General features: G+C 51.2%; 5 protein-coding genes across 7 annotated transcripts; 2 read left to right on the top strand and 3 right to left on the bottom strand.

Annotated features, from left to right (window-relative positions):
- Positions 1-48: 48 nt before the first annotated feature.
- Positions 49-1132, bottom strand: LOC131216694 (nucleoporin Nup37). Its single transcript, XM_058211249.1, has 2 exons — positions 940-1132; positions 49-871 (listed from the first exon to the last, which is right to left on the bottom strand). The coding sequence occupies exons 1-2, from the start codon at positions 1084-1086 to the stop codon at positions 56-58; spliced, it is 963 nt and encodes a 320-aa protein (XP_058067232.1). The 5' UTR covers positions 1087-1132; the 3' UTR covers positions 49-55.
- A 435-nt stretch (positions 1133-1567) lies between these two features.
- On the top strand, positions 1568-6881 carry LOC131214919 (exportin-5). Its single transcript, XM_058209262.1, has 6 exons — positions 1568-1674; positions 1961-2190; positions 2252-4935; positions 5000-5360; positions 5430-5598; positions 5668-6881. The coding sequence occupies exons 2-6, from the start codon at positions 2072-2074 to the stop codon at positions 6046-6048; spliced, it is 3714 nt and encodes a 1237-aa protein (XP_058065245.1). The 5' UTR covers positions 1568-1674; positions 1961-2071; the 3' UTR covers positions 6049-6881.
- A 131-nt stretch (positions 6882-7012) lies between these two features.
- Positions 7013-8623, bottom strand: LOC131210229 (U6 small nuclear RNA (adenine-(43)-N(6))-methyltransferase). The gene is made up of 2 exons (XM_058203826.1): positions 8438-8623; positions 7013-8365 (listed from the first exon to the last, which is right to left on the bottom strand). Exons 1-2 carry the CDS (start codon positions 8540-8542, stop codon positions 7013-7015), a joined length of 1458 nt encoding a protein of 485 aa, XP_058059809.1. The 5' UTR covers positions 8543-8623.
- A 290-nt stretch (positions 8624-8913) lies between these two features.
- LOC131216246 (MAP kinase-activated protein kinase 2) lies at positions 8914-16801 on the top strand. Its single transcript, XM_058210690.1, has 7 exons — positions 8914-10177; positions 12207-12346; positions 12475-12539; positions 13655-13937; positions 14026-14236; positions 14318-14443; positions 14512-16801. Exons 1-7 carry the CDS (start codon positions 9980-9982, stop codon positions 14605-14607), a joined length of 1119 nt encoding a protein of 372 aa, XP_058066673.1. The 5' UTR covers positions 8914-9979; the 3' UTR covers positions 14608-16801.
- Positions 16745-19595, bottom strand: LOC131216225 (E3 ubiquitin-protein ligase RMND5A). Of its 3 annotated transcripts, XM_058210679.1 has the most exons (5): positions 18981-19595; positions 18794-18918; positions 18095-18667; positions 17875-18029; positions 16745-17514 (listed from the first exon to the last, which is right to left on the bottom strand). In XM_058210679.1, the coding sequence occupies exons 1-5, from the start codon at positions 19114-19116 to the stop codon at positions 17433-17435; spliced, it is 1071 nt and encodes a 356-aa protein (XP_058066662.1). In that variant the 5' UTR covers positions 19117-19595; the 3' UTR covers positions 16745-17432. The 3 variants fall into 3 exon arrangements, with proteins under 3 accessions (XP_058066662.1, XP_058066645.1, XP_058066653.1); XM_058210662.1 differs by having other exon boundaries at positions 18095-18918; XM_058210670.1 differs by having other exon boundaries at positions 16745-17496; positions 18095-18918; positions 18951-19595.
- Positions 19596-19672: the final 77 nt, after the last annotated feature.

Genomic DNA, 19672 nt, shown 5'->3' on the forward strand with positions numbered 1-19672 from the left:
GGCAATGCTGCATGAAATGAACCGAAAATTTGCATTCGTTTCGGGCATTTTATTTTCAAATCGAAACCTTCCAGAAACACAACTTTCTATCCGAAGCAGCTACAACGTACGGTAATTGGTAGTGCCAACAGAGACCACCGTAGAGCAGGAGCTTCGCTTCGATTTGAGGAAGCTTATTTTTCACGTGCATTACTTTTAGCGTCGCCTTCGGCCTGCCGATCGTGGCGATGATTGTTTCGGTGTGAGGCGAAAACTTTACCACATATCCGCACTCGTCGTGCAGCGGCTTGTTCTCGGTGGGCCAGCTGGAGTTTTTGAGATCCCAGAGAAAAATATTTCCACGCGCCATGGCCGTAACGGACGCGGAGTTGTTCAAACTCCAATCCGCGTAGCTGAGCGGGTTGGTATCTGTTTCGATCGACAGCATGGCTGTTTTCAGATGCACTTTGTATAAATGTATGACACCTGACTTTTCCGCTACCAGCAGGTGTCCCGGTTCTTCCGGGTGCCACTTTGCCGTGAGCACCGAGGAACCAAAGAAAAAACTTGGCCCCTGTTCGTACGCTTCCTTGCACTTCCAGAGGACGCACGTGTTGTCGTCACTGCACGATGCCAAAAACTCGCCATCCGGGTCCCAGCTGACGTGGTTGATGTAGGCACGGTGTCCCACCAGCACCTGCACGGTGTCCTGTTCGTCGAGATCGCTGCTGAAGATGCGAACTTTAAAGTCTGACCCACCGCTGGCTATCACCACCATCTTCGGTATCACGGCGAGCGATGTTTCCGGCGCCAACGCTACGCAGTGGGGACGGCTTTTATGATGAATTTCCTTCAGCTGGTTCCACTCGAAGCATTTGTTTTCATTCTCTTCCTGCGATGAGAACAACACACTTGTGTAAGAGAAAGCGCTTTCAACGATCCGCATACATATTTTCCTACCGCAAACCGGACGCTTCCCAGAACTAGTTTGTCGACAAGGGCAACGCACACCAGATTTTGGGACCACTCGTAAGTAGACAACTCAAATGTGACTATTTGCTCGGGGAAAGTAATCGTGTGCGTCGGAGGTGATCCTTTCGTGTCCATCGTTACAGAATTAACCGTGCAGCCGGAGCCGGAGCGATGTTCGGCATGAAAGGAAACAAACAAAAACCTGGATTGGCAAATTTGGGCGCGATGCCGGTTCTTCAACACCTGTCAAATTCTGCGGTTGTATCTGCTCGAATTGCTCGAACGTGTGCTGGTTCGTCTAAAATGAGAACTAGCCACACTAAGCCTTTCTCGAGCCTCTAAGCCTTTCTCGATCCCGATTTTTACTGATTCCTTGTGGAAAATCTTGGCGCTATCGATAATTATGTGAATTTTGCGCCAAGACGACCCATTCAGCTCGAACGTCAGTTTTGAGATGCGCGTTTCGCGCGGCTGTTGGCAGATGTCACTCAGGCGAGCCGCGAGTGGTGTTTTTTACAAGGTGTCTGGCGCTCGCGGAGGTTAGAAGAAAAAGAAGACTCTTTGGCCAGAGACCGCGTTTACAAGTTTTGTCGTCCTGGCAGGCTAAATCCAGCAAGAAGCGAGCCGGCTCGAGACTTTTGAAGGAGCAGCCAACTTCCTATCCCCGCCCTAGGAAATGGTAGACTGCTAGCAGTAAAAGCGGTACGCGAGGACAAGTCAGTGGTAAGTTTTCGCAGTTACGGGAGCATCGTGTTTAGCTCACGATGTGGTCGTATCTTCCACGGCTGGCTGGCACACCGTGGGCAAACGATAGAAGCCACATTTTGTTCGTAATGCTCACTCGCGCAGGTGTTCCGATATTCTATTACGGGTGCCATTATCAATAAAACGTGTCTATAAATTCGGATCGCAGCAAGCTAGTTGTTACTCAAGATGCCTGTGCATTGCATCAGTGTGCCTTGCCTGTCGCTAATTGTACATGCACTTCTGTTTCCTACTCGTGTGTTAGAGTGTGTGCATTCCGGACGGCGTAGCACCCAGCATCCGGCGCTCCTAGTGCATTCGTCTTCGGCAGTTTGTGGTTTTGGCGGAATACCCGTCCGTCACCCCACCCGAAAGCATGGAGCATGCTAACGAGGTAGCCGGGCTGGCCAACGAGCTAGCCCGAGCGGTCCGGATCACCATGGATCCGGAAGCAACACAGCAGGCCCGGATGGACGCATACGTTGCCTGTGAACGGTATGAGGCTGAACAGGCACAGCGAGCAAACAGTGGCTTTACGGGTTTTTTTGCTTCGCAGATTTAAGGACGTTTCTCCTCTGTGTGCACAGGCGGGCCTCTGCTTAGTGACCGGAAACTATCCCGCGATTGTCCGACATTTTGGGCTGCAACTGATGGAGCATACGATTAAGTTCAACTGGAACAGCATTTCGCAGCAGGAGAAGATCTTCATCAAGGAAAACGCCATGAAACTGTTGAATGTCGGCGTTGGTGATGCGCAAGACCTCAACCTGTCCCACATCAAGGACGGTGTGTCGCGGATCATCGTGGAAATGATCAAACGTGAGTGGCCCCAGCAATGGACCACGCTGCTGGTGGAGTTGAGCGATGCTTGCTCGAAGGGGGTGGCCCAAACCGAGCTGGTGCTGCTGGTGTTTCTGCGGCTGGTTGAAGACGTGGCCCTGCTGCAGACGATTGAATCGAACCAGCGGCGGAAGGACATTTACCAGGCGCTGACGGTCAACATGTCGGAGATATTCGACTTCTTCTTGCGTCTGATTGAGCTGCACGTTGGCGAGTTTCGGTCCGCTACCACGGTGGGTGACAAGCACAAAGCACTGGGACACAGCCGGGTGGTGCAGGTGGTACTGCAAACACTGACCGGCTTCGTCGAGTGGGTGTCCATCAACCATATTATGGCGGCCAACGGGAGGTTGCTGCAGATTTTGTGCATCCTCTTGACCGACGTGGAATTTCAGCAGCCGGCTGCCGATTGCCTCGGTCAGATTGCGAATCGTCGCGGTCAGCTAAAAGATCGCAAACCGTTACTGTTGCTGCTGGAAGATGCACCAGTGGGACACTACTATCAGGCGGCGACCCAGAACGAGCGCCTGGGAACGGAGTCCTACTACCTGTTTCTCAAGAAACTGGTGCAAGTGCTGGGCGGTCTGGCTGCCCAGCTGACCACACTGTGGGGCAAGGAAGACTGCCAACCGATTCGTCCCCAGTGCCTCGCGACCTTTCTCGGTACGGTGCTGATTTTCACGCGCCATTCAAGCTACAGTCTGGTCCACCCTGCCGCCCTCATCTGGACCAGTCTGCTGAAGCACGAACAAATCTCGAAGGAGCACCTAGTGCTCGACTACATTCCAAAGGTGATCGAAGTGATCGGTCCGAAGATCGTCAAGGTGAGCTATCCGTTGTCACGGCCGACGGAGATCACCATGCACCCGCAAACGTTTGCCAGTCTGGACTACGATGGCGAAGAGGAGTGGCTCGTGTTTTTCTTCCGCTGTCGGACAGATTTTCTGGAGATATTTCGCCAAGCAACACTCATCTCGCCGCTCGTCACGTTCTCCTACTGCGAACACTGGTTGACGGCGCGATTGCAAAAGACGGCCACCAGCGAACGGAACACGTCGTGCAGTGTGACCGACCCCGTATACCTCGAGTGGGACGCCCTAACCAATGTGCTGGATGGCGTACTGTCGCGCATTCTGATGGTTACCGAGCGGCCGTCCGTTGCTAGCGGGCTACGGCTTCTGGAGGAATGTCTGAAGGTGGAGTCGAACGATCCGCTCGTCCTCTCGGTGCTGCTGTCCTGCATTTCCTCACTGTTCGTGTTCCTCAGCATGTCCTCGTGCCAGATTACGTCGGCAAACTGTGTGGCAATGACCGGCGTTCAGTTGCTGCCCCGCGTGCTGGAGAAAATATTTGCCGCCCTCACGTTCCAGGCACCGGGCGAGATGCGGCACACTCGGTCGGGTGCGGTGAAAAACCTCCGTCGACACGCGGCCTCACTGATGGTTAAGATTGCCCACAAGTACCCGTTGCTGTTGCTACCCATATTCGAGCAGATCAACACCAGCGTCCAGAATCTTATCCGCCAGCCGGACCAGCTCAGCAAGGTGGAGCAAATCACGCTGATGGAGGCGCTGCTGCTGATCTCGAACCACTTTTGTGACTTTGAGCGCCAGAACGGATTCGTGGGAGAGGTGATTCGCGATGGAATGTCCCTGTGGGGAGCCGTGTTGGCCCCGGTCGTGAAGAATGCGCACACGTTCATCGAGTACGTCGGTTTGAACAAACCGTCGATCGAGCCCGGTACCACCCCGTCCGCCGACGATCCATGCAACGCGAACCGGAGTCAACTGGTGTACGCGCTGAACCTTGTGCTCGGCGTCATCAAGCGATGCTCTTGGCCCGACGACCCGGACCGTTGCGCCCGGGGCGGCTTCGTCGTGGGGATGACGGAGTCGGGTAACCCTATCTGTCGCAATCCGGCCACCTCCCATGTAGTGCCACTGTTGCCTCACATTTTTTCGTTAATGCGCGTACTGAACGAACTCTGGAAACCGGACGCACTGCACGCATTCTCGGAATCGTTCCGCAACGCCAACGGGATGCAGGAGCACGAAAAAAAGCAACTCCTCGGTGTGTCGCCCGTTCTGCTTGATCCGCTCGATCCTTCGCTAAGGATGCCGCGGACCTCATTCGCGCGCATGCAGATGTTCCTGTCGAACGTCTTCGAACACTGCTACCACATGATGGGTTCGGCCGGTCCGTCGTTGGGTCGTGATCTGTACGCACTGCCCGGGCTTGCCGATGCGATCGTTGGCACGGTGTTTGCCAGCCTCGAGTACGTGCCCGATTTTCGGCTACGCACGATCGTGCGCGTGTTTTTGAAACCCTTCATCTACACCTGCCCACCGGTGTTCCACGAAACGGTTCTGCTGCCAATACTGGCCCATCTAACTCCCTTCGGTAAGTAGTCCGATCGCGTTCGCTTGCGTTCTCTACTTACTTGTTTCCCCGTTTCACGATCCAGTGTTGACAAGACTGACTGCTCGCTGGCATTACATCACTTCGCTCTACGAATCCGGCGAGCTCGGTGAGGACGTAAGCGACACGCAAGAGGTGCTGGAAGACATGCTCAATCGCACCCTTACGCGAGAGTACATCGACGTGCTGAAGGTGGCCCTGGTCGGCAGTTCGATCGATCCCACGGCCAACGCTTCCAGCGATGCGCCCAGCAGCATGGATCAGGATGACCAGAGCATGGATGGACCTCCGCAAGCGCTCACACGCGCTGCCCAGTCGGCCATGACGTCCGAGGTCATCAGCGATTTGGGTAGCAAGCTACTGCGCAACCAGTACACCTCCAATCCGATTGTGATGACGGTTTTAAGGTGATCAGAAATGGCCGGGCAATGGGGCGTTGCAGACGAGTGCTAAATTGGGTTTTTGTCCACTTTCAGTGTGCTCTCGTGGAATGACAGCATTTCCAGTCTGAAAGCAACGTTGCTCAGTGGTCCCATAATCCGGTTTCTGGTGTCGGAGCATCTCATAACGGAAGCCCTGGCCTCGAATATTGTCATAGCGGTGCTGAAGGCTCTCCAGCTGCACGGACAGCACGAATCGAATCAGGTAATGGTGGCAAGATTGTTTTCTTTTTGGCCTGGCGGTTCATTTATGTCTCTCTACGTACCGCAACAGACGTCCCTCATCACGCTCGGTGTTCAGGCGTACGAAATATTGCGACCAAAGTTTCCCAACATTCTCGAGGTGCTGCACCAGATCCCGAACCACAGTCCGGCCGACATACAAAAGTTGGACGAAAAGATTTCGCTCGGCAGCACCAAGGGCAACAAAATAGACAAAGCCAAGAAGGATCTGTTCAAAAAGATTACCTCGCACATCATCGGGCGCAACATCGGGCAGCACGGTCGGAAGGAGGTCAAAATATTGAACCTTCCGCCGATCATGGCACCACCGTCGGCGGGTGCCGGCGTCAACCATCGGACGGCGAACGCATTTAACCTCATCGAAAGCAACCAGGAAACGGGCCTGGCGCATTTGTTTGCTAGCCGCAGTTAGTAGAGATGCGCGCCAGGTTTGACAGTGTGCACCCGAACGGGGTCTGCAGCCGCGGACCCTTGCGGATCACGCCGCAAAAGCGCCCCCCGTGGATGCCGCAAAAATTGTGAATATTTGTTTTGTAGCGCAACACTCTACTCATCAAGCGATCGATACTTTTTATTGTATTTATTAGAGCCTCCAACGCGTACGGTGAGGATCAATTGTGTGATCCTCTGCGGCATAGCAACTACGACCTAGAGGACAGCAGATGCGGCGGCATGTGCGAGATGTGCGTGTTTCCCCTTTGGATTGTTATTCATATTTGTTTCCCTCCACTCTTATTTTGCTCGCCATTTTTGCATTCATTTCCGCCGTGTGCTGTTCCGTCACCGTCTTTGGAATCCTCCATCCCCTGGACCCAGTGCGGTTAGAGATTGTAAAGAATTGGAAATTAAAAATTTCTCTGTTATATACTGCGGCTTGTCCACGATCGTGCGTCTAAAAATGCGTTGTGTGTGGGTGTGTGTGAGGGGTGGCCGCGTGTTCAAGATGACAGTGGCCGGAGGGGCACGCTGGAGTTTTGTTAAATATTTTTAATACATAGCAAAGCGGAATGAATTGGAAAGAGGAACCTCTGCCTGCGTTCGAACCGACTTGCGAAGGGTAGGAAACATTAAATGTATTCATTGCATGCGCGTTGAGTAAAAGCGAGTACAGCACGTGGAAGTGGCAATGGTAGGGCGCCCAGCTGGTTGCACGACCACCGACACTAGAAACAGTGAAGCGAAATAATGTAACCGAAATCTATGTAATATTCAAATAATATTACATACACTGTTTGCATCAAGCTACAAACGACCGGGAATAGAAATATAAGGAAACTTACATCAACGTGTAATTATTTGAATATTGTTTTCTTTATTTTAACAATTCAATGAGACTTGAAATTAATTTCTTTTCGCCTTATCTACGGGCGTCCGTCTCAAGTCTTTGTTGGCGTGGACCGTCGCATTTGGAGGTAGTTTTTAATGAACTGTAAAACTTGATTCACTCCATCCTTGCCACCGATACCGTTAATGTACTGAAGCGATAGATGGTAGTCGTCATCCCGCAAGTGAATAAGTACGGCTGCACGCAGGTAAGGCTCACAGTTTTGCTGAGAATCGGGCTCATTGCTTTCACTTGCATCTACTCGTAGACGTTTCTTCGCGACGGCTTCGTCGAGGTCAGAAGTTTCCTGTTCGTTTGGGTTCTTTGCCATTTCGCCGCTTCTCTGTGCTTGTCGTCGTTGGCGTCTCTGGTGGGACCAAGTATTTCGGTACGCTGTAAACTCACACCTGAGTTCTCCCAGTTTCTCGTCTTTCGTGGGCGTCCGGAGCTGGATGGCAATCGATTGCAACACACCCGACAAAAACTCGTACACCGCATCGATGGAAGGCATTTCATGACCGTCGAAGATTTTCCACGATACCGGTTTTCCTGGCACACGTGGAGAAACCGCGCTTTGCTTGTTTTGAGCTTCGGTTGGCGTGGTGGTCAAACGAGATAGCAGCACTCGGGCATCGAAGCTCCACGCCACGGCCCAGCGGGTGGTATTGCCCTGGCAGAATCTAGTCACGGTAGTGTTGTGAACGGAGCTCCTCCGTAAAAGACGAAGCACTTCTTCGTAGCTTCGTTTGTGACCTACCATCGTGGTGTACACCGAAATGCGGTCTTTCAGCTGAAGACTGTCGCGGATCATTTGACCGATAAACTGTACCTCCCCGCCGTGCGTGCTCAGCTCTTCTCCTGATCCCGTTTTCGCGTTCGGCGGTTCCCTACGCTTTCCCGTGCGATTTGGTGGTTCCACGGTGGAAGTGCTATCGTAAAACGGTGGGTTACACATGCTGAAATGGAATCGTTCGTCATCCGGCACCGTCTTTAACACGTCCACCAGAATCGATGATCCGTCGCTGACTTGGGGCAGCACGCGGATGTGGTTCTCTAGATTATTCCGGCAAACGTTTGCCTTCGCACTGACTAAGCTGTCTGCCGTTTTCTCGATGGCCAGCATGTTCCAACGGCGCTCGGATTGCACGACCGCCAGCAGTGGGTAGATACAGGAAGCGCCACAGCCGATGTCAATGCCACGTACGGGATCGTTTTCTTTCCACTCCGCAACGGACCCAATGTCCTCGAGCCAGTGAATGTAGTTCATGCGAAGTGGCAAAGTCGGTACCAGCTTGTCCGGTGGCAGCTCCAGTGTTAAACCAAAATCTTTCAACAGCAAACATTTGGTGAGCGCCTGTAAGGTTTGCGGGTTTTTGTAGTCCAACCGGACTCGCCCATGCAGATCCTGCAATGAAACCAGACAATGTGCTCCCACATCGGTACACCCGAAAGTCGCCGTGCGCTAAACCTCACTTACCACCACGGATACTTGAGCCAACTCTGGAAATTGTTTTATCAGTTCCTGATGATCGGGCTTTTCCCGATACCGGTTTCGTGGGTGCATGTACCCATTAACGGACATTTTTCCAATAATGTCTAGCGAAACAGCAGCTCTGCGGTGCCTAAAATTTGAATTCTGTTTGTTTGTTTACACCATTTTTGACAGATCGCGGAATGGACGGATCTCGTAGGAAACCGATTGGTCTGCAGAAAGGTTTTCAGAGTAAAGCGAGATCCGTTTGCTTTGTTTAACATTTGTTCATTAACAGTTTTATAAAACGGAACGAAAGCTTTTTTGACTATTTAATCGCACCAACCCGAGTACTGATTGTTGCGTCAAGTTGTTTGTCAAACTGTCAAACAATTGTCAACAACGTCAAACAATTGGGTGCTCGGCACGCGAGTCGCACTTCGTGTAGTGCAATCCGAGCATGCCGAGTGTTCGGTCTTGGTAGTGTTTTAAGTATATTGAGCTGTAACACGCGCTCGCCCGGGATCCCCGGAAGTAATCAGCGCAGCTTCCCTGCTCCCCGGTTCGTCTCGTGGACTCGTCTACTTGCTTGTAGTGCAGCGTGTTCTGTTTTGTGTATCGGCTGGTTCAGTGCCCCCCCTCATTGCTTACCATACGGTACCGGGGGTTTTCCAGGTGGCCCCCCTTTCGTCAGCAGTGTGTTCGGTTCTTAAACGCCAATTTTGGTTCCATTTCGGACCTTCCGGTTGGGTTGCTGCGTGGTGTTATCCAACCATTGCATTGCGCGCACTACATTTACATAAATTAACTACCGGAAAGGCGGCTGCCTGTGGTTTCGTCGTCGCGGATCCCCGACAATTTTATCGACGCGACCGAGGGTGTCCCGCGGAATAGAGATTTTGACTGCAACCTTTGTACACGCGGTGCACACACACGGGAAGCAGTCCCCGGCGGCGGTGGGCGGCGCTGAGAGTGTGGAGTTTTTATTTGCGTTGATGACACAATGACAAAAAGATTCCGTCTCCTCGAGTGGGACTGAGTGTGTTGGTGGTAAACGGTAAAACCAGCTGCGTGTGCCGTGAACCATTGTTTTAATTCTGTTGTGCATGTTCCGGAGTGCGTGTTGTGCTGTGGCGTCTCCGTGCAAAACTGTCCAACTGCGAGTGACGAAAAAATGAATATCAGAGTGCCGTCGTATCGGATCGAAGCATTACTACAGCCGTTGGGCTCTACCAGCACCGAATTGTTATATAAGTGAACGCACCAGTGAGTCCACTGTGGGCAGCGTAGCGCACTAGATTTCCGGAGCTTCCAAACGAATCAGCCCTTTCACACGGAACACCGCGGCTGAGTAGGCTCGGCTGTCGTCATCGCGAAGAAAGTTGCCTGTAAACAAAACAAGTCTGACGCAATCAAGCGCATGTGTTGTGTACATGTGTGTGTAGTGTGTCTCGCAGGGTTATCATTGAAATAAGCAAATTAAAGGACAATCGGGCGGCAGTTGTGATCAGAAATCATCGTTGGTCGCAGCATCATTGCATCACTATTATGTACACAATGAAACCGATTCCGGTGCAACAGTTGCCGACGCAACAGCAACAGCAGCAGGCAGCGGTGCAGAGGCAACCAAAAACGACTGCGATCACGGATGACTATGAAATTTCCAACACCGTGCTCGGGCTCGGCATCAACGGGAAGGTGGTGCAGTGTATGAGCAAAAAAACGGGAGAAAAATACGCACTGAAGGTAAGTGAAGTTGGTAAGTCTGCCGACGCCTTGGCCTTGGGCATATGGCGCCGCGATCCTCAACCACGTGCTAACTGATTGATCGAAGAAAGTTTCAAATTTGGCCGTAGCTCTTTGGCCAACTGTTGCTAAAGGGGCAAAGGTGTTCGCGACGGATGCTTGCGCACAATGGTGACCACTCAGCGAAAAATTAACCAGTTTTTTTTCGTTGGGCAAAACATGGTCGCGCAGCTTTTACTAGATAACGATTATATCAACACATTTTCGCCCTTTTCCGGCGCACTCCTAGCCCTCGGATTTCCCAACTGTGATGTGTAACTTCAACGAACCACTCGGTTTGCTACAGGAGTTAATTCTACGATTTCGTAATCGTCGAGTGACCGAATAGCCCTTTATCGTCAGTTTCCTATGCTCCGGTTCTATTCAGCTAAGCTGGAAGCCTAATTGTTATAGCCTCCTTGGTAGCTTTTACGTTATTTTGCGCGGCATTTCTTAGCCCCCAACGAACGTAGCTTCTAATCGCTCCGGCGTAACCCTCGAGGTCGAGACCGTTTAAGTTAGCGCTGTTACATTCATGTGATCTACGGTTCCCCCGGTCGCGGTCGCCGTCTCAAATTGGTGTGTGGCAATGGCAGTAGAAAAGAGCAAGAAGCCCCACCAATCCATATTATCGCGTTTCAATGACTGCAATTCATAATCGACGCGTGACTGGCGCAACGCACATCGAACGTAGAGCTCTCACCTCGCTCGACGTGCCAATTTCGTTCGATTCTAACCCTTGCACAGGTGTCACCAGCGGCGCTGCCCGTCGCTATGATTGATGTCACTTATATGCATGCGAGGCAAGCAAGGATTACTAAGATGTCGCAAGACACCGTTCGCCGTTTGTGGGGCGGGCGAGAGAGGGCTAGAGAAAGCTCAACGAAAGCTACATCGAATCGTATGGCTGCTGAGAAAAGTAACCATTGACAGTGTTCAAAAATAACCTTATGAAATCGCGCCGTTCGTCCAGCAGTTAACAAGTTCGGGACAAAATCAAAAAATCAACGTACTCCAGAAGGGACCACCCAGAAGAGTAGCACTAATCCCTCCAGCGAGAAACATTATGCAAACAGCGCGCTGTTTGTCTCGCGGGCCACGCGGATCGATGGTTAACAAACCCCGAGCGGCAGGCGGGCGGGCGGTCAGGCCGCTTATCTTTTTCGTCACCATCAAGTGCACCTCGCTTGCGTGTATGTGGTTAAATTGCGGACAGCAAGTTTGCCCACTATATCATTACTAACCGGCCAATGCCAGGGCGGCTGCGCACGCCACTCGCGTATCAGTTGATGATATGAAAATGGTGCGATAAATCAACGTAAAATCAGTAACGCAGGGAAAGGGAAACAGAGAGAGAGAGAACCTCTCACTCTCTCCATCAACATATATCTCACTCTCCTTCTATCAATCTCTCCCCATCTCTCTCGTTTTGTCCCGTTCGCTTCAGATTCACAGCACAAACACTTGTTGATGCCGGATGATCACGTCTCACGGCATCGCAACATGTGACCATCAATCCGAATTGTGACGCTTGGAGCGCCACCCGGGAAGGAGGCCTATTCTGCTATGCTTCTAGTGTCACGTTTTGCGTAGCTACGCAATTGAGGCTCTCGTGGCTTTCTAGTGGTTGCTGCTGATAAGATGAATTTCGCCACGCAATGGACTGGTTGCCCCCGCGGGTCCATAGCCGACCAGGCGCCCCCATGCCGCGTGAGATCATGCAGGATGCAAATCGATGTACCGATCGGTTCGCTTTCTTTGTCTCGAAACTGTGACGGGCCACGGTTCGCAACCTTTCGGGTGGACTGGCTGACGTCAGATGACGCCAGCTGATGTGTATGTGGGGCACAGCGCGTCGTAGCCGGATGTCGGCTGCGCGTGAGTAACTGTGCGAGCCGCCGACTTTGCACCCTCTTGATCTTTGTGATGTTTTTTTTCATGATTTTCTCATCTCTGTCCCTTCTGCCGTTTCTTTTTTCGCGCCGTTTAGGTGCTCCATGACAATGCCAAGGCCAGACGCGAGGTGGAGCTGCACTGGAGGGCAAGCGGCTGTCGGAACATTGTGAATATCATGGACGTGTACGAGAACAGCTACAGCGGCAATCGATGCTTGCTCGTCGTTATGGAATGGTAATTTGGAACGGCTGGCAGCGAAACAGTTTTATCTCACTGCGGATATAATAAACGGCCTTATCTTGGCCCCCGGGTTCTACCTTTATTTTCGTTCTGCTCTGCTTCTTCTCGGTGGTGGCGCACAGTATGGAAGGTGGTGAACTCTTTCAGCGGATCCAGGATCGACAGGACGGTCCGTTCACCGAACGAGGTAAGCCGAAGGGAGGAAGGAAGTACCAAGTACCAAGAACGGTGAAACGGGGAGACCACGATTCCTTATCGTTCCTCTATGGCGCTCGTTGAGATGATGAACTTGTTTGTTCTTTCAATACCGCCCACCCCCCCAGTAAACGGTTTACAAACCTACTTACTGTGGGAGGCCCGTTTTGCGCGCGGGGTTCAAATTCCAATCCATCATCGGTCAATAGTTTGTTCGGCCGATGATGCCTTCGTCGGCGGGATCTATGCTCTAGAGCGGCCTGGAAGATGATTCAGCCAGTGATTCATTCGTTGGCGTATTCCCGCGTCGTGTCAGCGGCAGTAACTTAATACGTTGGACGGAAAAGCGATGATCCGGTTTTATCCGGTGCGCTTTCCAACATTACGCAGGATGTTTGCTGGTGTACTACTGTGGCCAACAGATAACGGGAGCCACTTGTCTTCCTTGTCCACATTTTCGGGATCATATCGGCGTAAACTTGACGCAGTTCCGGGAAAGATTTTTTCTGACTGTTTCGAAAGTTGGAACCAACGTAGACATAGATGCATTGCATAGAATTGTGATCACTTTAAAGGTGATGACATAGATTTAGAAGAATTTGGCGAGCTATAAGCGAATTCCCAATAGTTTCTGACCACAGTAGAAACACTGTAATGTTGTGTTTGCCATGTCGTGCATGATAAAACATACCTTAAACTCTCTTTTCGGGTAGTTAGCTAGGGGAAATATGTCCAAATATTACATTCCCCGCCACCGAGTTCCGATGGTTCACTTCCATTCTTCTTCGAATCGTTTCCGTTTTATCGTTCATATCCTTTTCTTTCTATACGTTATCATTTCGATTTCTCTTCTCTCTTTCTCTCTCTCTCTCTCTCTCTCTCTCTCTGTTTCGATCTTTCTCTACCTTTCTCTCTTTTTCCTTTTTAATCCTCTTGGATATGCCGTGTCTCGTGTGCTTGCGCTCTTTTTCAACCCCCTCGTCTGCCCTTCCTTCCGGAGTTTTACTTCCATTTCCGCTTCCTACATACCTCTCTCTGTGCCTTCAATTCCCTCTCCTACACTCTACCGCTCGCCAAAAACACAAACACGCACACCCACTTCTTTAGAAGCCGCCCAAGTCATGCATGAAATCTGTGTCGCTGTCAAGTACTTGCACGATTCCAACATCGCACACCGTGATCTCAAGCCGGAAAACCTGCTCTACACATCGCCCCACCCGAACGCCATACTGAAACTGACCGATTTTGGGTTCTCGAAGGAAACGTTCATCAAGGACACGCTGCAAACGCCCTGCTACACGCCGTACTACGTGGCGCCGGAGGTGTTGGGACCGGAGAAGTATGACAAGAGCTGTGATATTTGGTCGTTAGGCGTGATTATGTACATCCTGTAGGTGAACGCAGCATCGCAAGGGCACACCATCCTGCTCTAGCCAGAACCTGAACCAGAGTGCCGTCATTGTTTTTCGTTTTTGCAGGCTGTGCGGCTTTCCACCGTTCTACAGCAACCACGGGCTGGCCATTTCGCCCGGCATGAAGGCACGCATTCGCACCGGCCAGTACGACTTTCCGAACCCCGAGTGGAAGAACGTTAGTCAGGCGGCGAAGGATCTCATCCGCGGAATGCTCAACGTGGAACCGGAAAAGCGGCTCACGATCGAGCAGGTGATGATGAACCCGTGGATTCGGGTGAGTGTCCCCTCTTCCGTGGTCCAACCACGTGCGCCCATCATCCGGTCCATCATCACCGGTTTGCTCCCATATTTTTAGCGATACACGGAGGTACCACAAACGCCACTGCACACGGGCCGGATGCTGAAGGAAGGTGAAGAGATATGGCCCGAGGTGCAGGAAGAGATGACCCGGTCGCTGGCCAACATGCGTGTGGATTATGAGGTACTGCCACCACTGCCGGGTTGCTTGTGTCCCCTGTGTACTGACGCCTGCGTCTTTCATCCATGTAGATGCACATTAAGAATCTGGACAGTTCCAACAATGCGCTGCTGAACAAGCGACGAAAGCGTGGCGAGGACAAGGCTACCCCAACCAACAGTAAGTAACCTCTCTTCCCGTCGTCGTCATGTGGGTTCGCGTCCGTCCGTCTCGTCGGTCAACGGTGCAGACATCAGTGGCTCCCGTTAGTGTCTGTCGTAAAATGATGTCCCCTTTAGCGTAAGCGTTGTACGGGTTTAAGAGGGAACGATAAGGTGGACCCACTTTGGATGCATTTCTCGCAAACCTTGGCACAAAACTCGGTGTGGCGAGAAGCGGCCAATCCCAAACCTGCAATCGTTATGGATTTTATTGGCAAACTTCATTTTAATCAACTTGTTATCACCATCACGCCTGATTGTGAAGGTAGGTGATTAGAGCTTAGGAACGTACGGAGCGTACTGCTAAGAAAGGATGTTAACCCCACACCGAACCGAGTGAGTGAGTGAGCTAAACTGGAACTAGGAATCCATCACAAATAGGGTGTTTGTGTTTTTAAAGTGGTGCGCCGGCAAGCATTAACATAGTTTCAGTCAATTAACACACACCCAAGTTGGCCCACAAACCACAGCACAGTCCCGGTTTTATTTTCGCAAACAACGGCGCCCAAGGTTCTGTTCTGCGAGTGCACACTGCCGCCGGCATCACACGCATGGAAGGGGAAGTCAATTAGGAACGCTTTACCACCGGTGCATCACCGACACGCGACCCGTGTGTCTAGTTGAGCTGGTTAATGCAAGCAAAAAAGAAATATTAATAAGGCTAAAATTAAGCAACAAAAGTGGCTTTCGTTACTCTGCGCATTTGTGCGGCCAAGAGTTGTTGAATTGTTAGAAATTCGCGTTCATATTGATGTGTAACCTGGCGTAACTTAACGTGACAGAGAGAGGCCCCCGCCCGTAAGCGTAATGGTAACGTGTAAGACTTTTGTGACCCACAGCGGTCGCTGCAGGTTGTGCGCGCGTTCGTTCCGCGTTGAACACGTAGTTTTTACTATTAATTCGATTGCACTAAATAAAATTGTACACATGATCAACACAAGGTGGCCGGAATTCATGAAGCAGCACTGCACCCCCAAGGATATGCTGTTGGACTACAAATGGCAACGGGTTCGTGTGCCGAAGTTAACTCCTTCCTCCTCGACAAAAACATTCCGTCTGCTCCCTTACATTATCGGTACTGTTCAAGCTGTGCGGTCCGATGGGTTGTGGGATTAAGGCCTAGAAACATGTTATCGTTCGTTCCATAAGAGCTTTCGGATCGTAAGATCGTTTGGATGCTTGCACGCACGGCGCTTAAGATGGAAACTACACAGTGTGCGATAACGGGATTTTATTTTGTAAACATAAAATGCAGTCATATCTACTAGTTAGTGACACAGAGGTTGAAAACTAAGTTCTTCCTCTTTCAAAAGCTTTCAATTTTATGCAAATCGGATGGCAGATTACAAAGTTATGCGCGGTACGTGTGTCATTATGGCCAATTTGAGTTTAGGAACGAGAAAATAGACGGTAACTCATCGGGCGACTTGACTTGACTAGTGATTTGAGTAGTGACCACACGAAAACCTCTTCCCATGCACTCATCATCATAAAATGGAAACAAATTATAGGGCTCAGTACTCTTTCTTCCTTTTCTACTTTTTAACAAACGATTCTACTGACACTTAAACGCCCATAACCCCTCATCCGGTTTGCATGAAATTGGGTGCATTTTAAAGAGAAAGAACGTTACTAATAGAACGTTGGCAGCATTTTATAGTTTTTAAAAATAAAATCTCGCTATTCGAAAAACTCATTTGTGTAGCCAAAATAGGAGGGCGGCCATCGCCGATCCGGAGATGCGTTCTTTACCGTTAGTTCGTGAGTCTTGAACGGTCTTTTAAACGCCTCACTTCCTGTGCCGTACCTTATCTCCTGTTTCTGGTCTGCAGCGTCTTTGACGAGTGGAGCGAGAAAGCGGCCTCCTCTCCTCTAATCTTTCTAGACATTTTTGTTACTTTGGAAATGTAAAGCAACGCAAATCCAACATACACATGAGCATGTAAGCGGTTAAGGTTAAAACTATATAAGCTACAACAAAAACGACAACGAACGGTAAGGAACGGGCACGCGATGAGATTCCCTGTTCTCCGAAGGGAAAGTTAAGACGAAGCAAAAAAACACTCAGTGAACCGGGGAAAATGTATCCATTTCCTATATATTTATATACGCGCTTGCTTTTATTTTGTCATCAATAAAAAATATAATATGTTCATGTATGTATATATTTACAGCCAGTTTTTTTGTTGTTAAACTTTGTCGCAATAAAAGTTATTTCAAGTCCCGTGGTTCGTGAATCTTCCAGCCCGAGAGCCTGGGCGCCGCTTAAATCTCACTTCCCCTTGTCTCTCCGCTGTGCGGAACCCATCGGCCTCAGAAAACTCACCACTGGTGGGCCACTTGTCCCTTGCTTCACGTCGCTTTGCATGCTGGAGCATGCCAATAAATTCATTTCCCTATATAGCCTGTGGAGCGTCTCACTTTCCAGCCGCCTCTAGCTCCTTTCTTACCACTCACAAAAGAAGGGCCGTTTGCAGAGAGTGCACACCAAACAATGGAACAATGTTAGCCTTGCTTGCCTATAACGTATCCATAAATAACAAACTACCACACACGACTCGTGCGCGCACCATTCGTCCCACCGGTCCCTAATCTTAGTTTGGTGCCGCAACGTACTGCCGGACAGGTTGAATCAGGGATGGTTTGGATTAAGTCCAAAACGGTGAGTCGATCGCGCTGCTTCCGTCACCATCGGAAAGGAGAAAGATTCCGCTACCTTATACGCACACTCTTTTGCTAAGCTTTTAACAGACACGGATGTCACGGGTTTCATCGAAAGACCCGAGAGCGCATTAGAAGTAAATCAGCTTGGCATCCGACGGTGACTGCTCCATGGGACAGTACGGGCACTTTAATCTGAAAGTATTATTCATTCTGCTCATTAGAACCCCCAGGGGCACGTCGAAAGTACGTAGGAACAGGGGACATTTGGGAATGAGAAGGAAGTTTTTCGGAGCGGACGACAAATCCAGTTTGGAAGTACCGTCGCCGTCGTCGTTGTCGCCGGTGTTTGTTCGTTGACGGCACATCGCACAAGGACGAAGAAGAGAAAGAGAAAGAAAATGCCAAAAGAGAAGGAGAGAGAGAGAGAGAGTGAGATAGAAATTTTTGTGTAAAAGATAGTTACAAACAGTTGACCCGTTAACAACCGGTTCGAAGATTACTGAGGCACTAAAGCGAGTTGGAAGAACAAGGAAGCGCCGATGGGTGGCTTCGTGGCGTGGCGCTACTTACATCGGTCCATTGCTGAGTTTGTTCAGAGCATCGCGGGATATGACGTGGCCACAGAGCAGCTTCATAGGTGGGTTGTCTTCCGAGCTCTGCTGCCGCAGAATGGGACAGGCGAAGATGGAGTGGAACCGGTTTTCCGGTTCGAGATCGATTTCAATCTGCAACGGCAAACGCAAGCGATCATTACCCGGGCAGTGGCACCGGCAGCAGCACCGATACTCACAGGCAGCTCGTCACGCCCGCTCCAAATGCCCGTCACCTGGCGGGACATCATCACCTGTTTCAGGTTCAGCAAGGCCGGCAGTGCCGTGCATCCGGCGTTCACTATCACCGACAGGGGCGAGTCTTTGTTGATGCCCAGCAGCTGGCAGGCATCCTTGAGGAACACGTCGGCGGTTTCGATCCACATTTCCGGGGCAGTAAGGTATTTGTACGGTGAGTTGTGCACACCGATCGGCAGATAGATGAGCGTGCCCATCAGGATCTGGATGTCCTTCTCGAAGCGCCGCACGAACTTGGCAAAGTTGGTGCGAGCGTACGCGATGGCCTCGGTCTGCGCCTGTACGCCACCGTTCAGTATCTGCATAAACGCGAGACGGTGCAGCTTAAACTCGAGTGCGCTGTTCCGGGCGTCGAGCTCGTCCGAGTACTGGGCGGCCCACTCGAGGGCGGGCGCCAAGTTCCCGTTGTGAATTGCCTCCCAGATGCGGTGCAGCTTCGCGTACGGCTCCGGCACGATGTCCTCGGCCGGGATGCCCGATTCCTTGATGAGCGCGTCGGCCACATCGTCCATGCCCTGGCGGTAAAAGTGCTGGGCCATGATTTTGTTCAGCAGCACCAGATTGCGCTCCGATTGCAGCACGTCCGTGCGCGAGGTTGCCGTAAAGTCGGCCACGAAGTTGCGGTCGATCGCCTTGCCCACCTTGCTCACGGTACCGTGCAGATCGCGATGCTCGGTTGTCAGCCGGTGCAGCTTGTCTTTCACTTTCTTAAGCGCATCATTCAGCACCTCCACCTGGCCGGGCGTGAGTTTATCGTCCGGGGTACCTAAAAATAGGCCGTCAAATGTAAGCACCCACAGCGAACTGACCAAGCGGCCGCATCGTTACCTTCCGCGATCGATGAGCGCAGCTTTTCGATGAACGCAATCACATCGCCGATGATACGCTGAGAATGGTCGTTGATGGCGGAGAACTTGTTAATCACTTTCTCCACCTCTTTCTCGACCGCGGCACACGAATCCATGATGCGGCGATGCTGTCCACAAAGCAATTCGCGAAAAGCGGGCAGCGAACTGTCTCTGCGCACACTTTGTGATGCGATGGCGATGTTTACGAACGGTTATTTTGCGCTCTTCCACGCACTGCCTTGCTTGGGCGGACAGACAACAAAGACACGACACGGACTGAATGTGCCCTTCCGCCGCTGGGTGTACACCGTAATTTGAAAAGCGACCACACACGAAGGCAAACTCTGCCCGGGCCCTTTCCGTTACACTCAATACTCTTCCGGAACGGTTTTCGCTGAACCCGTTGCCAATTACCAGCAACGTTCGGAAGAGCCTATCTTCGCTGCCATCTCTGCGTACGTCGTCACGAAACAAGCTGGAAATCTGAGCCTGGGCCACGATAAGGACTGTGGGGGGGTGCTCAGGAATTGTAGCAGGGAACGGCAACGGAGCTAGCCCGTTGGTAGACCAGGAAAATTACGTTCCACTTTTCTACTTGTTTTGCAACTTGTTTCTGCGATGAAATGATTGCGGACGAAAATCCTGCACGAAAATAACACATCACGAACACAC

This window comes from Anopheles bellator, chromosome 1 (assembly GCF_943735745.2).
Source record: "Anopheles bellator chromosome 1, idAnoBellAS_SP24_06.2, whole genome shotgun sequence".
Lineage (NCBI taxonomy): Eukaryota > Metazoa > Arthropoda > Insecta > Diptera > Culicidae > Anopheles > Anopheles bellator.

Excerpts from the sequence above, each read along its gene's own strand:
- LOC131216694 (XM_058211249.1), bottom strand. The coding sequence starts at position 1,086 with ATGGACACGAAAGGATCACCTCCGACGCACACGATTACTTTCCCCGAG. Across the intron at positions 872-939 it reads TGGGAAGCGTCCGGTTTGCG|GAAGAGAATGAAAACAAATG; the intron begins GTAGGAAAATAT and ends TTCTCATCGCAG.
- LOC131214919 (XM_058209262.1), top strand. The coding sequence starts at position 2,072 with ATGGAGCATGCTAACGAGGTAGCCGGGCTGGCCAACGAGCTAGCCCGA. Across the intron at positions 5,361-5,429 it reads ATTGTGATGACGGTTTTAAG|TGTGCTCTCGTGGAATGACA; the intron begins GTGATCAGAAAT and ends GTCCACTTTCAG. Across the intron at positions 5,599-5,667 it reads GACAGCACGAATCGAATCAG|ACGTCCCTCATCACGCTCGG; the intron begins GTAATGGTGGCA and ends GTACCGCAACAG.
- LOC131210229 (XM_058203826.1), bottom strand. The coding sequence starts at position 8,542 with ATGTCCGTTAATGGGTACATGCACCCACGAAACCGGTATCGGGAAAAG. Across the intron at positions 8,366-8,437 it reads TGGCTCAAGTATCCGTGGTG|GATCTGCATGGGCGAGTCCG; the intron begins GTAAGTGAGGTT and ends GTTTCATTGCAG.
- LOC131216246 (XM_058210690.1), top strand. The coding sequence starts at position 9,980 with ATGTACACAATGAAACCGATTCCGGTGCAACAGTTGCCGACGCAACAG. Across the intron at positions 10,178-12,206 it reads GAGAAAAATACGCACTGAAG|GTGCTCCATGACAATGCCAA; the intron begins GTAAGTGAAGTT and ends CGCGCCGTTTAG. Across the intron at positions 14,237-14,317 it reads TGATGAACCCGTGGATTCGG|CGATACACGGAGGTACCACA; the intron begins GTGAGTGTCCCC and ends CCATATTTTTAG.
- LOC131216225 (XM_058210670.1), bottom strand. The coding sequence starts at position 19,116 with ATGGATTCGTGTGCCGCGGTCGAGAAAGAGGTGGAGAAAGTGATTAAC. Across the intron at positions 18,919-18,950 it reads GGCCGCTTGGTCAGTTCGCT|GTACCCCGGACGATAAACTC; the intron begins GTGGGTGCTTAC and ends GCCTATTTTTAG. Across the intron at positions 17,497-17,874 it reads AAACTCAGCAATGGACCGAT|ATTAAAGTGCCCGTACTGTC; the intron begins GTAAGTAGCGCC and ends TAATACTTTCAG.